Raw genomic sequence first — 13548 nt, 5'->3', positions numbered from 1 at the left:
CTCCGGCTGGAACGCCGAGGGCCGAGGGTCACGTGGGGCGGGCGTGGGGGCGTGGCACCCGGAAGCGGCCTCCGGATCACCCGATCAGCGCCACCGCAGCCCGGCCGGACCCCCGTGCCTCCGCTGGGTGCCACTCTCCCTGCCCCGCGCTGGCTGCCGCCCCCGCGCCCCCCGGCCCCCCGGCGCCGCCCGCCATGGGCGAGGAAGACTACTACCTGGAGCTGTGCGAGCGGCCGGTGCACTTCGAGAAGGCGAACCCCGTCAACTGCGTCTTCTTCGATGAGGCCAACAAACAGGTGGGAGCCGGCCTCGACCCCGGGGCCAAGGTCGCCGCGCGCCCGGCGGGGTGCCAGGACCAGCCGGGCCTCCGCCAGCGCCTTCCTGTCCGGGGCCAGGGACCAGCCTCCTCCGGCCGGGCTCGCTTCCCCTCCGGGGCAGCCGGCAGCACCGAGCGCGCTCCCCCAGCGCCCTGGGGCCGGGAGTCGGCTGCCAGCAGGCCCGCCCGCCCCGCGCCTGAGAACTCGGTTGTCCGCGGGGTTTGGGTGGGAGCAGTGGGAGCAGAGCAGGGCTGCTTACGCGGCGCTCCCAAGCTGGATTAGAACTTGGGGCCCCGGAGTCGGGTCCCGTCTGCGCAGTTTGGGATGGTAACCCTTTTGGCGTCCCCCCTCGTTTCTGAAAATTCATGTGAACACCTAGCATCGCAGATCGGTGTGCGCGCCGTTGGTTAGCTGACCCAGGGGCGGGGGTAGCAGGAATGTTCACTCGTGGGCTGGGGTGGCAAGAACACTCACTCGTGGGTTGGTATAGTGTCCACACCGTTCAACTTGCTTCTCTTCCCTCGCAGGTTTTTGCTGTGCGATCTGGCGGAGCTACTGGGGTGGTGGTGAAAGGCCCGGATGATAGGAATCCCATCTCATTTAGGTAACAGTATTAACATTTGCAGAATAAGTTCGACATGTCAATGGCGTTGTTCTGCTTCTCATTCGGGAGGTGGTTTTAACATTGTGCCCTCTGCCTCCCTTAAGAGCTCTGAAGTCCGTGTGAGCCAACCTGTGCCCGTAGGGAGAGGACGGGGACACCTGCACGCAGTCCGTCCCCCTGAAATGTGTGGAGTGGTTCCGCTCGATTTGGGAACCAGATCCTCCCAAGTAGGGCACCCACTTCCTGGCACTTGAAGCTAGCAAGTCATTGAGCCGCCGTTGGTGTGCCGGTTCCCTTTCCTGACGGAGGACCTTCGTTCCTCCGGGTCTTTGCAGTGTTTGGAAGGTGCAGGGGTTCCTGGGTCAGGGTTTTTCAGGTAAAAATGTGTTAAGGAAACCCTGGCTTTGACTGAGCTTCAGGCTGTCCAGGTTATGCAAGGTGAGCCGGAGTAATTATGAACAGCAGCTCCTTTCACTTTCAGATCCCAATTTTGGTTTTGAACTATTAGGATGGTCCCCATAATTCCTGTGATTACAGGAGAAAATACACGGTAGGCCCTCGGTTCAGTGGTGACTTTAACGTTTTCCTAGCTGGCCTGTACTACAGGAAACCGTTTTTGAAGTAGAAATGAATCACGTGTGCAGTGCCCGTGCTAGGCATCAGGCATGTGAAGGCTTTGGACCCGCCTGGCGCCCTTTTGCAGAATGCAGAACTGCATCGTGGGAGACAAGTGAGGAACACATACTGTTTCCTGTGACAAGTGCTGTGCCCAGAGTGTGGACACACAGGAGATGCAACGTTTATCATGGGAGTAGGAGGGGGAAGGCCTTAGTGAAGAAGGAGGTAGCCCTTGAGCAAAAGTTGAGAACTGGAACGGGGACGATTCTAGGTGGGGAAGAGAGGAGGTGGGGAAGAGAGGAGGCGGCTTCCCGATGGAGAGACCTCCAGGAGCAAAGGCGAGCAAGCGTGGGGGTGGGGAACTCCAGGTCTTTGTGACTGCTGATCAGGTGTCCCTGCAGGAAGGGGAGGCAGAGGTGTGGGCACGGGCAGGGTCAGCTTGAAACTTACGTGTTCTGCTCTGAATTAGGGCTTTACCTTGTTACTGAGGTGGGGTGTGGCATGATCCTGTCAGTGTTGGAAAGACCATGCTGCACTGGATTAGCTGGGCGCCTATCCGTCAGGGGCACCGCTGAGAGAGGATTGCCGGGGTCAGCCAGGCGTGGTGCAGGCCACACGGAGGGCAGTGGAGACTGGTATCGAAAAGGCCCTCGGCGTCAAAATGAGAGTGAGCCCATGAGGGCCCAGATTTGGGGGCTCAGTAGGGTTTGAGGGGGAAGATACTAACTACCCTCTTTTAAAAACATGTTACTTACTGTTAGTAGCCTTACTGTGGTATAATTATTAACTGGACATATTTAACAGTCATTGGTGAGTTTTGACATGTGTGCACCGTGAAGCCATCCCCACAATAAGAGAATGAGCACACACACCCCGAGCTCCCACAGGTTTGCTCTGTGAGCCTCTGGTTTCCCTTCGCTGGAGGTGGTCGTGCGGCTTCTGGGTGGGCCTGCTTGAGCCCACAGGGGAGGGCGTGGGAAAGCTTGGCTCAGAAGCTTTGCTGTCCCAGCGATGGAGAGAGAAGGCAGTCATCTGTGGAGGTGCCTGCGGGCATTGGAATACCTCCGAGCTACGGCAGGTTGGTTCCAGGCCACCGCCATGGAGCATCAGATAAAGTGAGTTGTAGTGTTTTTGCTGGTGGAGGTCTTGCCTTCAGTTTGTGAAAATGCAACGTCTGTGAAGGGTAATAAAGTGAAGTCCGATAAAACAAGGTTTTCCTGTGTGTACCTTGTTGATACCTGTATTTGTATAAAGTCATTTTCTGGTGAAAGTGCGGGTGATCTCCATTTCCCGTCGCTTGTTACTGCAGCACTGCGAATTTCTCCAGCAGCTTGTTGCTCCTGAATTTTGTTTTCTGAAAAGAGGTACTACTGATAGCATCAGAAACAAGTTTAATTTTAAACTAAGATTTGCTGCTTCCTGAATATTTACTTCCTTTTCTTCTCACAAATGATAGAAGCTAGAGTTCAGTTATCAAATGGAACTCTTAACATACTCTTTCTCCTTACAGAATGGAAGACAAAGGAGAAGTGAAATGCATTAAGTTTTCCTTAGAAAACAAGATATTAGCTGTCCAGAGGACCTCAAAGGCTGTGGTAAGACATCCCTCTAAAGATGGCATAAAGCCGAAGCCGGTTTTGCTCAGTGGATGGAGCGTCGGTCTGCGGACTGGAGGGTCCCGGGTTCGATTCCGGTCAGGGGCATGTACATTGGTTGCGGGCGCGTCCCTGGTGGGGGCGGTGCGGGAGGCGGCTGGTCGATGTTTCTCTCTCATCGATGTTTCTAGCTCTCTATTCCTCTTCCTTCCTCTCTGTAAAAAATAAATAAAATATTTAAAAAAAAAAGATGGCATAAAGAAAGCACTTTAAAAGTATATTTGGAAGAGGATGAATTGCAAACTTCCAGTGTTAAAGGAGCCGCTTGTTATTTTAGTCATGAAAGCTGTAACTATGGAGCACTGCTATATTTGAGCCTTTGGAGTTCTTGAAGAAAGACATGTGAATGGATAAATACTGGTGACCTTAGTTTGTCAATTTAGACTTAAATTTCAAAAAACTATTTTGGAACCTCGGGCATCTTTTGTATGGATTAATAGCTAGCATCATAGATTGCGTGAGGTATAATTTTGGCTACTTTGTGAATGGCCCTGTAAACTGGAGTAACTCCATTAAGTCACGTCTCCTGTCTTTGAATGCTTGATCTAATAGGACCAGGTATTGGAAGTTGGAGCAGTCTGTTGGCATTTTAGCCTTTATAAATATTCATGATCACATTTGCACGTAGAGAAAAACTGTTGATAAAGAGGAGCACCCGCATTCCTTCCATCAGTATGAATTGGTAAAATGTTTGGAAAGCCTCTTGTGCAATGTAGAGCAGCACAATTCTCTGAAATCAACCATTTGAGTTAATTTTCAAAATCCATTTCTAAACCCTCACTGAATATTTGGATTAACTTTTTAAAAAACGGAATTGTCAGCCAGCTGCTGTTAAGGAGGCAGATTGTACAAATCGGTCTTTTATTTTTCCTGTCTTTGGGTTCTTGACAGTTTTTTCCTAATCACTTTTTAAATATATTTATCTTTTTCTCTTGTCTGTTGTGTACTAAAGGAGGTTGCTGCCTGATCCAAATTTATCCTTGTGGTTTTTTTTCTAGGAGTTTTCTAATTTTATCCCGGACAGTTCTCAGTTAGAATACACGCAGGAGTGCAAGGTACGGCCCGCGGCCTTTCCCCTCTGGTCTGTGCTCGGCTGGGGGACTACGCTGTGCGGACGCCGGGTGGCTGTAGCTGAGTGCAGTCGGGAGGGGGTGGTGCTTGTGCTGAGAGGTGCTGCCTGTGGGCTCCGTGACCTGGACACGTTGTGAGCCTATTTCTTCACCTGAAGACGGAGCTGGAGGGTTACATGGATGGTGGGTGGTACTACTGCTGCCCGCCCTCTCTGGGCGACAGACCTGAGCCGCCTCTTTGGAGGTTTGCAGAAGAGAAGGTTTTTCCTTTATTGGTGATGTTTTCTTCCTCGGTCTGACCTTGTCATGCCCCCTTTTCCCCTTTGGTGTAGATCCTAGCCCATGTTCATCAGGCTTGCTGGGTGTAATAAACGAGGCTGCAGAAGGCGCAGCTCAGAGGGCAGTGTGGCCCAGAGACGGGCAGGAGTTGCTAGTGGAAGGGGTGGCTCTCGGCATCTCTGTAGTGTGCTTGCTAGATGGAGGCGAGGGTGGGCTCCTCAACGAGGAAAGGCACATCGCCAAGTAGCTGCCCCTTCGCAGGCCCCCGCTCCTGAGCAGCCACGTGCGGGCCTCTAGCCAGCCTGCCTGCCTGCCTGCCCGCCCTCAGGCCCAGCCCTGGCTCACCAAGGGAGTCAGGGTGTGGCTCCAGCTGCAACCCCCCAGGTCAACACTCAGTGAGAACCTCTAGGCCTTTATACTTTTATGACCTGTGTGACCAAGGAGGTCAGCTGTCCTTTGGTCCTGAAGGGAGAAGCTGACCACTGTGAGTGCTGGTCAGTTACCTTGCTGCTTCTCCTGTTCTGCTGACTCAGGTACTCCTGGGTGTTCCAGGGGAAAATCCAGGATCACGGTATTAGTTAAAAGAAAGTTTGATTTGTTAATATAACTTTCATTACAGAGCAGTACAGAGTATTCTACGTTCTTTTCAGACCAAGAATGCCAACATACTAGGGTTCTGCTGGACCAGTTCCACGGAGATCGTCTTCATCACAGACCAGGGAGTCGAGTTCTACCAGGTACCGTGCGTCACCGCCGCGGGGCGGTCTGCAGGAGCAGCTGGCAGTTTGTGAACTCAGCACTGAACAGACAGCTGGAGGTTCTAGAGCGTTAATCTCTCGACTGGGCTTTTTTCTAATGATAAGTAACACATGCTTTTTATGAAACGTTCAAACATTACTGAGATAGAGTATATGGAAAGGAACAGTTCCCTATAGTCTCTAGAACACACCTGTTAGAAAAAGGGCGCCGCTCCCCGACATGCGGGACATGGCGTTCAGCCGATGCTGCAGGCGGGTGGCTGGTGGGCGCCCGGCCGGGGTTCGTTTGCTCATTTCCATGGTGAGAGGAGGTCGCTGCTGCTGGCTCGAGGTGAGGCTCGGAGCGGGGTGTGCAGAGGGGCCGCCCAAACGGGGACTGTTCGGCTGAGCTCCCTTTCCCCTCAGGGTCTGTGCAGCACTAAGCACCAGACCCATGCCTGGAAGCTGCAGCAGCTAGAAGTAACACTTTTCCATTTAAGTGACTGTTTCTATTACTTGTTAACTGACAGCCTGCTGACACCGGCTGCTCTTGAATGAGGGCTGTCTCGCACTCGCCTCAGGTGTTGCCGGAGAAGCGGAGCCTGAAGCTCCTGAAGAGCCAGAGCCTGAACGTGAACTGGTACCTGCACTGCCCGGAGAGCGCCGTCATCCTGCTCTCCACCACCGTCCTGGGCAGCGTGCTGCAGCCCTTCCACTTCCGGGTGAGAGCAGCCCCTAAAGCAGTATTCCCTCAGACCCGACCCCCCCACCCCCGGAGCGCCCCCTGCAGTACTTCAAGGGCAAGTTCCTCCAACACTAACCTTGCCGCGACTGACCACTCGAGGGCGCCTTAAGCTCATTCTGGGGGGACAGACCAGGAGTGCGTGCGTGCCCTCAGTGACTGTAGGTAGGGAATGCAAACATCAAGGGTCAACACACTTCCTAACCCTTCCTTTCCCCACAGGCTGGCACTATGACAAAGCTGCCCAAGTTTGAGATTGAGTTACCAGCGGCGCCCAAGTCCACTAAACTGAGCCTTTCTGAGAGAGACATTGCCATGGCAACCATGTATGTCTGTCTCTTGAGAGACTTCCTTTTGTCATTGCTTTTAGTGATGCAGCTGCTAGAAATGCGGTACAGAGTCTCAGGGAGCCTTGGGCCAAGGAGGACTTCCCTTCCCTGTTAGTGCCTGGGTCCTGTGCCCACAGAGCTTCAGAATGCCATCTCCTTGGCCTGCGTTTTAGATTTTGCTGGCTTCGTGGTCTGAGGAAAGTCCTCTCACTGTTCTGATCTGATAAAATGAGGACGTCGGGCCCAGTCACACCCTTCCCCTCACTTTGTAATAGGCTTTTTGTTTCTGACGTCTGCAAGTGCTATTGGCTGCAGAGTATTCCATGAAGGACTGTTTCATGATTTACTCGACTCGAGCTGCAGACTCAGCATTGAGGATGGAGGGTTTCTCACAGCACGCGTGACTCCGTGTCTGTTCTCTGACAGCTACGGGCAGCTGTACGTCCTCTTCCTGCGGCACCACTCGCGGGCCTCCAGCAGCGTGGGCGCCGAGGTGGTGCTGTATCATCTGCCCCGGTATGCGCTGCGCCTGCTCCTCTCCCGAGGGTACGTGGGAATGGAAGCTTGTCGACCACTTTGTGACCCCTCTGTCCCCACAGAGAAGGCGCCTGTAAGAAGACGCACATCCTGAAGTTGGGCCGGACGGGGAAGTTCGCCCTGAACGTGGTGGACAACCTGGTGGTCGTGCACCATCAGGACACGGAGGTGGGAGCCGTGGGGTCAGGTTTGCGTGGTACGCGCTGGGTTGCATAACGCAATGAGTTGTGAAAATGAACAAAGCATTCTGAGCACAGACTAGAAAGTGCTTTTTATGCTAAAAGTTTTTAGATAGTTTAGAAGAAACAGTGATTCCGTATCATTAAGAATAATTAAGAGCTATTTCAGAAAATAGCACGAGGAGAGTGACTTTGGAACCACTTGTCTCTCAGCTGTGTTCACTGCAGACCCTCTGCATGTGTCTTCCTGTAGGTCCTTTGTGAGCAGGGTGAGCATGGCTTGGGGCCGTGTGGCCCAAGAGAACGCGGTGGGATGGGTCCTGCTCTTTCGGTGCCATCAGCGGGTGTCTCCCAGGCCTCCTGGAGGTGCCAGCACGGCTCTAATGAGTTGGGACTGAAAGATCTTCTGACGTCCCTTAGCGGGAGCTTGTCAGCCCGTCAGGACTATCTGTGAGGTCGATGGGATGGAAAGGACAGCTGTAATGTCAGCACATTCTCCCTGAAAGAAGAACTAGGGATGGGTGCAAACACAGACTTTTAAAATATATTTTTATTAACTTCAGAGAGGAAGGGAGAGGGAAAGAGAGACATCATCGATTGCTGCCTCCTGCACTCCCCACACTGGGGATCAAGTCCGCAACCTGGGCCTGTGCCCTGACCACGAATTGAACCTCGACCTCCTGGCTCATAGTTGGGCAAGCCACTGAGCCACGCCAGCTGGGTAATCACAGGCTCTTTAAACGAATCTGAAAGAGCAAGATGGGAGGTCAGGAAAGGGTTAACCGCTGAGTCTTGGCATCACACAGCCTGTTCTTTCTCTGCACTTCAGACATCAGTAATATTTGACATCAAGTTACGGGGAGAGTTCGATGGCACCGTCACCTTCCACCACCCCGTGCTTCCTGCTCGATCCATTCAGCCCTATCAGATCCCCGTGGCAGGTGAGGGAGTCACCATGTCGGGGGGGGGGGGGGAGGGGGGGCCACATTCAGGGTGCAGTGAGGCGTCTGCAGAGGGTCCCAGATCAGTTTGCTTTCGTGACATCTTCCGGGTTTGTTCCCGACCTCCCCTCCTCCTGAATGTCACCATGGGACGAGGTCTCTTCCTCCTCACCTCACTAGTCAGACAGTCGCTGCAGCCTTCAACAGTGGTACATGTTGGGTTCTGTGTTGGCCGCACACTTACATTTTCTTTCCATTTGTAGGTCCTGCTCCTGTGACCAGCCAGTCTCCGGTCCCGTGTAAGCTCTGTATCCTTGACGAGGCGCTGGCGCTGGCGCTGTGCAGGGAGCTGCTACCCACTGCCCTCCTGCTTGAGGGAACGACATTTCAGGAACCGAAGTGGGGAGGTTTCCTACCAGGAGGGCGGGCACTGGGCGTAGCCTCAGCCAGCGGGCAGGGGTGAGTTTAGTCGGAGCGGATTTGCCTTTTGTCTCCATTTCTTCGGGCTAGAATTTCCTATCGCATGCAGATTCCTCGTCCTGGATTGTCTTTCAGCCTGACATCATCATCAGCGCAAGCCAAGGTGGGTCCGAGGGACGGCCGCCAGGTTAGAGGGGAGAGTGCTTTTGCCCCCCGTATTTGGGGAGATGCAGCTTGAACATAGAGGGTGCGTGGTTGCCAGGCGTCACGCAGTAGTTTGGCTGTCGGTCCTGCATGTCCGAGACTGGGCTTCGGTTTGTGAGAAAAAGCCATCGACTGCTCTGCGGTACTTCTGGGCTTTTGTTCTGGTTCGCGTCATACGATGACATCGCTGCCTCTCACACCCAGGTTACCTCTGGAACCTGCAGGTAAAGCTGCAGCCCATCGTCAACCTCCTGCCAGACAAAGGACGCCTGATGGACTTTCTGCTCCAGAGAAAGGAGTGCAAGAGGGTCATCCTGGCCGTCTGCTCCCAGAGTAAGGGGCTCCTTCCTTCGTCGGCGTCCAGCCCATGCTGCCCCGCCTTCCCAGGCCTGTCTGCAGCCTGGGCCACACTCTTCACGCCAAGGGTGGGGGACTGCGCCCCCGGGAAGGCTGCTAAGTAGAAGAAGGACTTGTAGGGCTTGGCTGGTGTGGCTCAGTGGTTGAGCGTCCACCTATGAGCCAGGAGGTCTCAGTTGGACTCCCTGTCGGGCTGCCTCCCTCTCTGAAATCAATGTCTGTACATGCCTTATGGGGACTCGGGTAGGAAAGACTCACAGTAAACCGGATGGTTCCAGGGGAGAGGGAACCTGAACCTGCGCACACGTGGGGGTCAGGGCCCCCACCCCTCCTCTTATTTATTTATTTATTTTTATTTTTTTAATATGTTTTATTGATTTTTTACAGAGAGGAAGGGAGAGAGATAGTTAGAAACATCGATGAGAGAGAAACATCGATCAGCTGCCTCCTGCACGCCCCCTACTGGGGATGTGCCCGCAACCAAGGTACATGCCCTTGACCGGAATCGAACCTGGGACCCTTCAGTCCGCAGGCCGACGCTCTATCCACTGAGCCAAACCGGTTTCGGCACACCCCTCCTTTTAAAGCAAACACTTTTCAGAATCCAAATCTCTGCCTCCCTAACATCTATACTGAGAATCTTCACTGATACGGTCACAGCTACTCTCTTCAGGAGCCGAAAGGGCCTGTGAGCTCCAGGCTTCAGGTGGCTACGCTGATGCTCCTCTGGGTGCCTTAAGGCCGTGTGTGCTGCTGGCCTGGGAGGGAGTGCTCCTGCCCTAGCAGTGTGCGCTGCAGGTGGAGCTGGCTGACCTGTGCACACTGATTCTTCCCAGTGCTGAGCGGGCCCGACAGAGCGGCCCTGCCCGTGGTGGCCACTGTCTTCGACAAGCTCAACCAGGAGTACAAGAGGTACCTGGACGCCGAGCAGAGCTACGCGGTGGTGAGTGACCGGCGCTGTGCTGGAGGGCCCTTGGCCCACCGGGTAGTTGTAACGGGCAGGAAGCAGCAGTCCACCCAGAACCCTGCATCCCGTTGGCGCGGCTCCCGCTCCCTCAGTGCCTCCACCTCGTCGGTGGTTCATCTTTTGGATCTTACGTGTAGATACGTCCTTGGTCTTCTATCTTATAGATAAAACTGGTCTCATCTTTGCATTACTTTTTTTATACATGTTTCTACCAAGCCAGAGCCTAGTCTTAGTTAATTAAAAGTAGAATCATTTGCCATGTTTTTTTCCCCTCTCCTTCTATGTACCGTTAGTGCACCCTACCTTCTGAAGCCAGAAAGAAAACGGGTTAGGATAAGTGGAATGAATGATTTCACTTAAAGGACCTAATTAATTCTAAAGCTGAAAATTGAAGGTTTTAAGCAGTAACAGAAAAGCCAGAACTCCACCCACCTTCAGCGACTCCAGGATGACAGGCCTGGCAGGCGCTGCAGTGGCCGTGGCTCCGTGGCTCGGAGCTGTGGTCCTGGCCGGTCAGACGCGGTTCTGGGAGGTGGGGAGGCTGAGCTTGTCTCGCTTCTCTCAGTCCTGCTGCTCGGTGCTGGGCTGTGGGGTCGGCAGTCTGGTGGCAGTTTCTGTGCGTCCTACTCTGTGGCTCGTGGCTTCCTAAGCACTGGCTGGTGGAGTGTGGTCTGTCTGCAGCACCTGGCGCTGCTGAGCACTGCGGGCTCTCAGGCACTACCCAGCTCCTGCCCTCAGGGTCTGCACTGGTCTCGGGCTTTAGAAGTTAGGAGGCACGTCCTAGCTTGGCTCAGTGGATAGAGCATCGGCCTGCAGACTGAAGGGTCCAGGGTTCAATTCTGGTCAAAGGCACAAGCTCTGGTTGCGGGCTCGATCCCCAGTAGGGGGCAACAGGAGGCCAATGATTCTCTCTCACCATTGATGTTTCTGTTTCTCCCTTTCCCTTCCTCTCCAAACTCAATAAAAATATGGTTTTTTTTTAAAAGTTAGGCGATGGAGTCGAGATCTCGGAGCTTTCCTGGGCAGTAGTAGTTGGGGACCCTTACTTATTCAAAATCTCAGTATAGACTCCTTATACAAGTGTGTACTTAATTTTAAGGCTTCATAAAGCACAGATGCCATTTCATTCTTACTGGATAACAAGGGCCAGGCAGTCTGACTGAGAAAATTAGGGAGTTGGTAAGGGGCTAAAACCAGGATGATGTCCCTAAGAGAAGACTCTGATTGTGCTTGTCGTTCCACCCTCCGTGAGCACGGGTTTTGTCGAGATGACCAACTCTGACTTGTTCGAGGCCCTTCCCCAGAGAGCACAGGAAGTCGGTCCGTCCAGGTTGTGAGCTGTGCCCCTGCTCAGGCTTGAGGCTCACAGCATTAGGAGTCCGTCTTTTTGGATTAACGGCCAACGCCCATTCCCGGGAGGTGGTGACGATGACACCTGTCATGTGTTGTGCAGGCGGCGGAAGCTGGGCAGAGCCGGTGCAGTCCGCTCCTCCGCAGGCCGGTGCGGACCCAGGCCGTGATCGACCAGTCCGACATGTACACCCACGTGCTGTCGGCACTTACAGAGAAGAAGGTAAGTGACTGCCATCAGCTGCTCTGGACACAGGGTCTCGGAACAGATCCTTGGAAGGGACTTAGGAAACTAGGACTCAGAATAGCTGGTTATTCTGGGAGGATCCATGCTGGTAGTTTGGCCTCTAACTACTCAGGCCTAAACATGTTCTCGATGAGGGAGAATCTGAGGGGGTTTGTGCAAAACCAGGCACGCAGCCCTGGGCCGGTTTAATAGGGCAAAGGGGCAGGAGTAAAGGAAGAATGCTGTGTAAGCTCCTTGCAGCTCGGCTGCTCCTAAGACCACCTTTGCTTCCTCCCAGGAGACGCCCCCGAAGTTTGTGGTCGCTGTGCTGATGGAGTACATTCGCTCTCTGAACCAGTTCCAGGTTCCAGTGCAGGTACCTCCGGGCAGTGTGGGGTCCTGGTCAGAGGAGCAGGGATATCTAAGACACAACACAGTCCGTGTCCTAACTACAATGCCGTCTGTGCTGAAGGGCCCGCCGTCCTGACTCGGCGTCGGAGCCTTTCATTTCCTGACCTGCCCCGTGTGCTGAGTCAGGATGAGCCCTGTCACATGAGGCTGGGCTCTTTCCCCCGCACACGGGCCCCTTCCAATGATGGGAGCGCATCAGTTAGAGCAGACGCAGCCCCGCCACACCTGAGCCATCTCCTTGTCTGCCGTAGCACTACCTGCACGAACTCGTCATCAAGACACTGGTCCAGCACAACCTCTTCTACACGCTGCACCAGCTCCTGCAGTACCACGTGCTCAGCGACTCCAAGCCTCTGGTGGGTGCCACCAGGGTTACTCGGTGTCGTTAACGGTGTCTAGCTCCTGGTGCTGAATAGGCCGGAACCTGTCTTTCAGGCGTGTCTGCTGTTATCCCTGGAGAGCTTCTACCCTCCTGCTCACCAGCTGTCACTGGATATGTTGAAGGTAAGGTGCGTCCACGTTTCCGGTGCGTAAGCGTCTGCTGTGCTCGCACTCACTTGGGCTTCTCTCCAGCGACTCTCTACGGCGAATGATGAGATCGTGGAAGTCCTGCTGTCCAAGCACCAGGTGCTGGCCGCCTTGCGGTTCCTCCGGGGCGTGGGGGGCCACGACAGCGTCTCTGCACGCAAGTTCCTAGATGCTGCGAAGCAGACCGAAGACCGAATGCTCTTCTACACCATCTTCCGCTTCTTTGAGCAGCGGAACCAGCGTTTACGGGGGAACCCCAGTTTCACACCAGGTGAGAAGGCGCAGCCATGAGTAGGCCTGGGCAGCCGCAGGCTCCTGGCAGGACGACTGGCAGCAGGTGGGCCAGGGGCCCTCGGTTAGAACTCCTGAGTTCGGTTTTAAACAGTCACAACAGCCAGCCTTGCCCTTAGCCCATCATTCGTAGTGGAGTGAACTCCGCGTGCCCGGGGACCTAAATGATCCGGAACTTGAAGTGTTTGGGGAGGAGAAGCGTATGCAGGCCCGATTCAGGTGGTCTGAGCCAGCTCAGGTCTGACAGCTGCTCTTGGACAGGAACCGGGGCCTGAGGGTTTAAAGGGGCCTGGGGCTTATTAATGTTTCTGGGTAAGGCAGGAAACACGACGGGCAAGTCACTCTAATGTCCAAAGGCATGAGATCCAAGGGTGGGGAGGAACAGGCAACTTTATGTCAGGCCTCCCAGCTCTTCCTAGCTCGGAGAGGCAGAGCATTGGGACCAGAACAGGTTAGCCTCTACCGTGTCTCAGCAGGTGGGGCTGCTGGGGGCTGTGAGGTCCCTGACCAGGTTTGCAAAGGCGTGAGCTATGAAAATGGAAAGGACAATCCAGAAGCTCAGAACAGAGGTGCTTTATGAGAGAGGAAGTTAGAACCCGCACACCTGGGAGCGGCATGCTCACCCTGCTTCCCTCTTCCCCAGGAGAACACTGCGAAGAACACGTGGCTTTTTTCAAACAGGTCTTTGGAGACCAAGCTCTCATGAGGCCTACGACGTTCTGAAATCACGCGCTAGTTTTTATATATATAAAAATATGTATAAAGTTAATTTATTGCATTAATAAA

The 13548-nt window shown here is 54.1% G+C and overlaps 1 protein-coding gene across 1 annotated transcript; it reads left to right on the top strand.

Annotated features, from left to right (window-relative positions):
* The first annotated feature begins 46 nt into the window (after nucleotides 1-46).
* On the top strand, nucleotides 47-13540 carry RMC1 (regulator of MON1-CCZ1). The gene is made up of 20 exons (XM_079785275.1): nucleotides 47-296; nucleotides 845-921; nucleotides 3050-3134; nucleotides 4193-4249; nucleotides 5194-5280; nucleotides 5862-6002; nucleotides 6245-6348; nucleotides 6778-6867; nucleotides 6951-7056; nucleotides 7897-8008; nucleotides 8272-8316; nucleotides 8538-8591; nucleotides 8837-8965; nucleotides 9826-9932; nucleotides 11410-11529; nucleotides 11831-11908; nucleotides 12195-12299; nucleotides 12379-12447; nucleotides 12517-12742; nucleotides 13406-13540. Exons 1-20 carry the CDS (start codon nucleotides 195-197, stop codon nucleotides 13483-13485), a joined length of 1974 nt encoding a protein of 657 aa, XP_079641401.1. The 5' UTR covers nucleotides 47-194; the 3' UTR covers nucleotides 13486-13540.
* Nucleotides 13541-13548: the final 8 nt, after the last annotated feature.

Source organism: Cnephaeus nilssonii (assembly GCF_951640355.1).
Source record: "Cnephaeus nilssonii genome assembly, chromosome: 11".
Taxonomy (NCBI): domain Eukaryota; kingdom Metazoa; phylum Chordata; class Mammalia; order Chiroptera; family Vespertilionidae; genus Cnephaeus; species Cnephaeus nilssonii.
This window is presented reverse-complemented; position numbering and strand designations above follow the sequence as displayed.

Bases quoted from the DNA above. Each gene is read 5' to 3' on its own strand.
- RMC1 (XM_079785275.1), top strand. From the start codon at position 195: ATGGGCGAGGAAGACTACTACCTGGAGCTGTGCGAGCGGCCGGTGCAC. The intron at 6,349-6,777 runs GTATGTCTGTCT...GTTCTCTGACAG, and splicing joins GACATTGCCATGGCAACCAT to CTACGGGCAGCTGTACGTCC. The intron at 11,909-12,194 runs GTACCTCCGGGC...TGTCTGCCGTAG, and splicing joins AGTTCCAGGTTCCAGTGCAG to CACTACCTGCACGAACTCGT.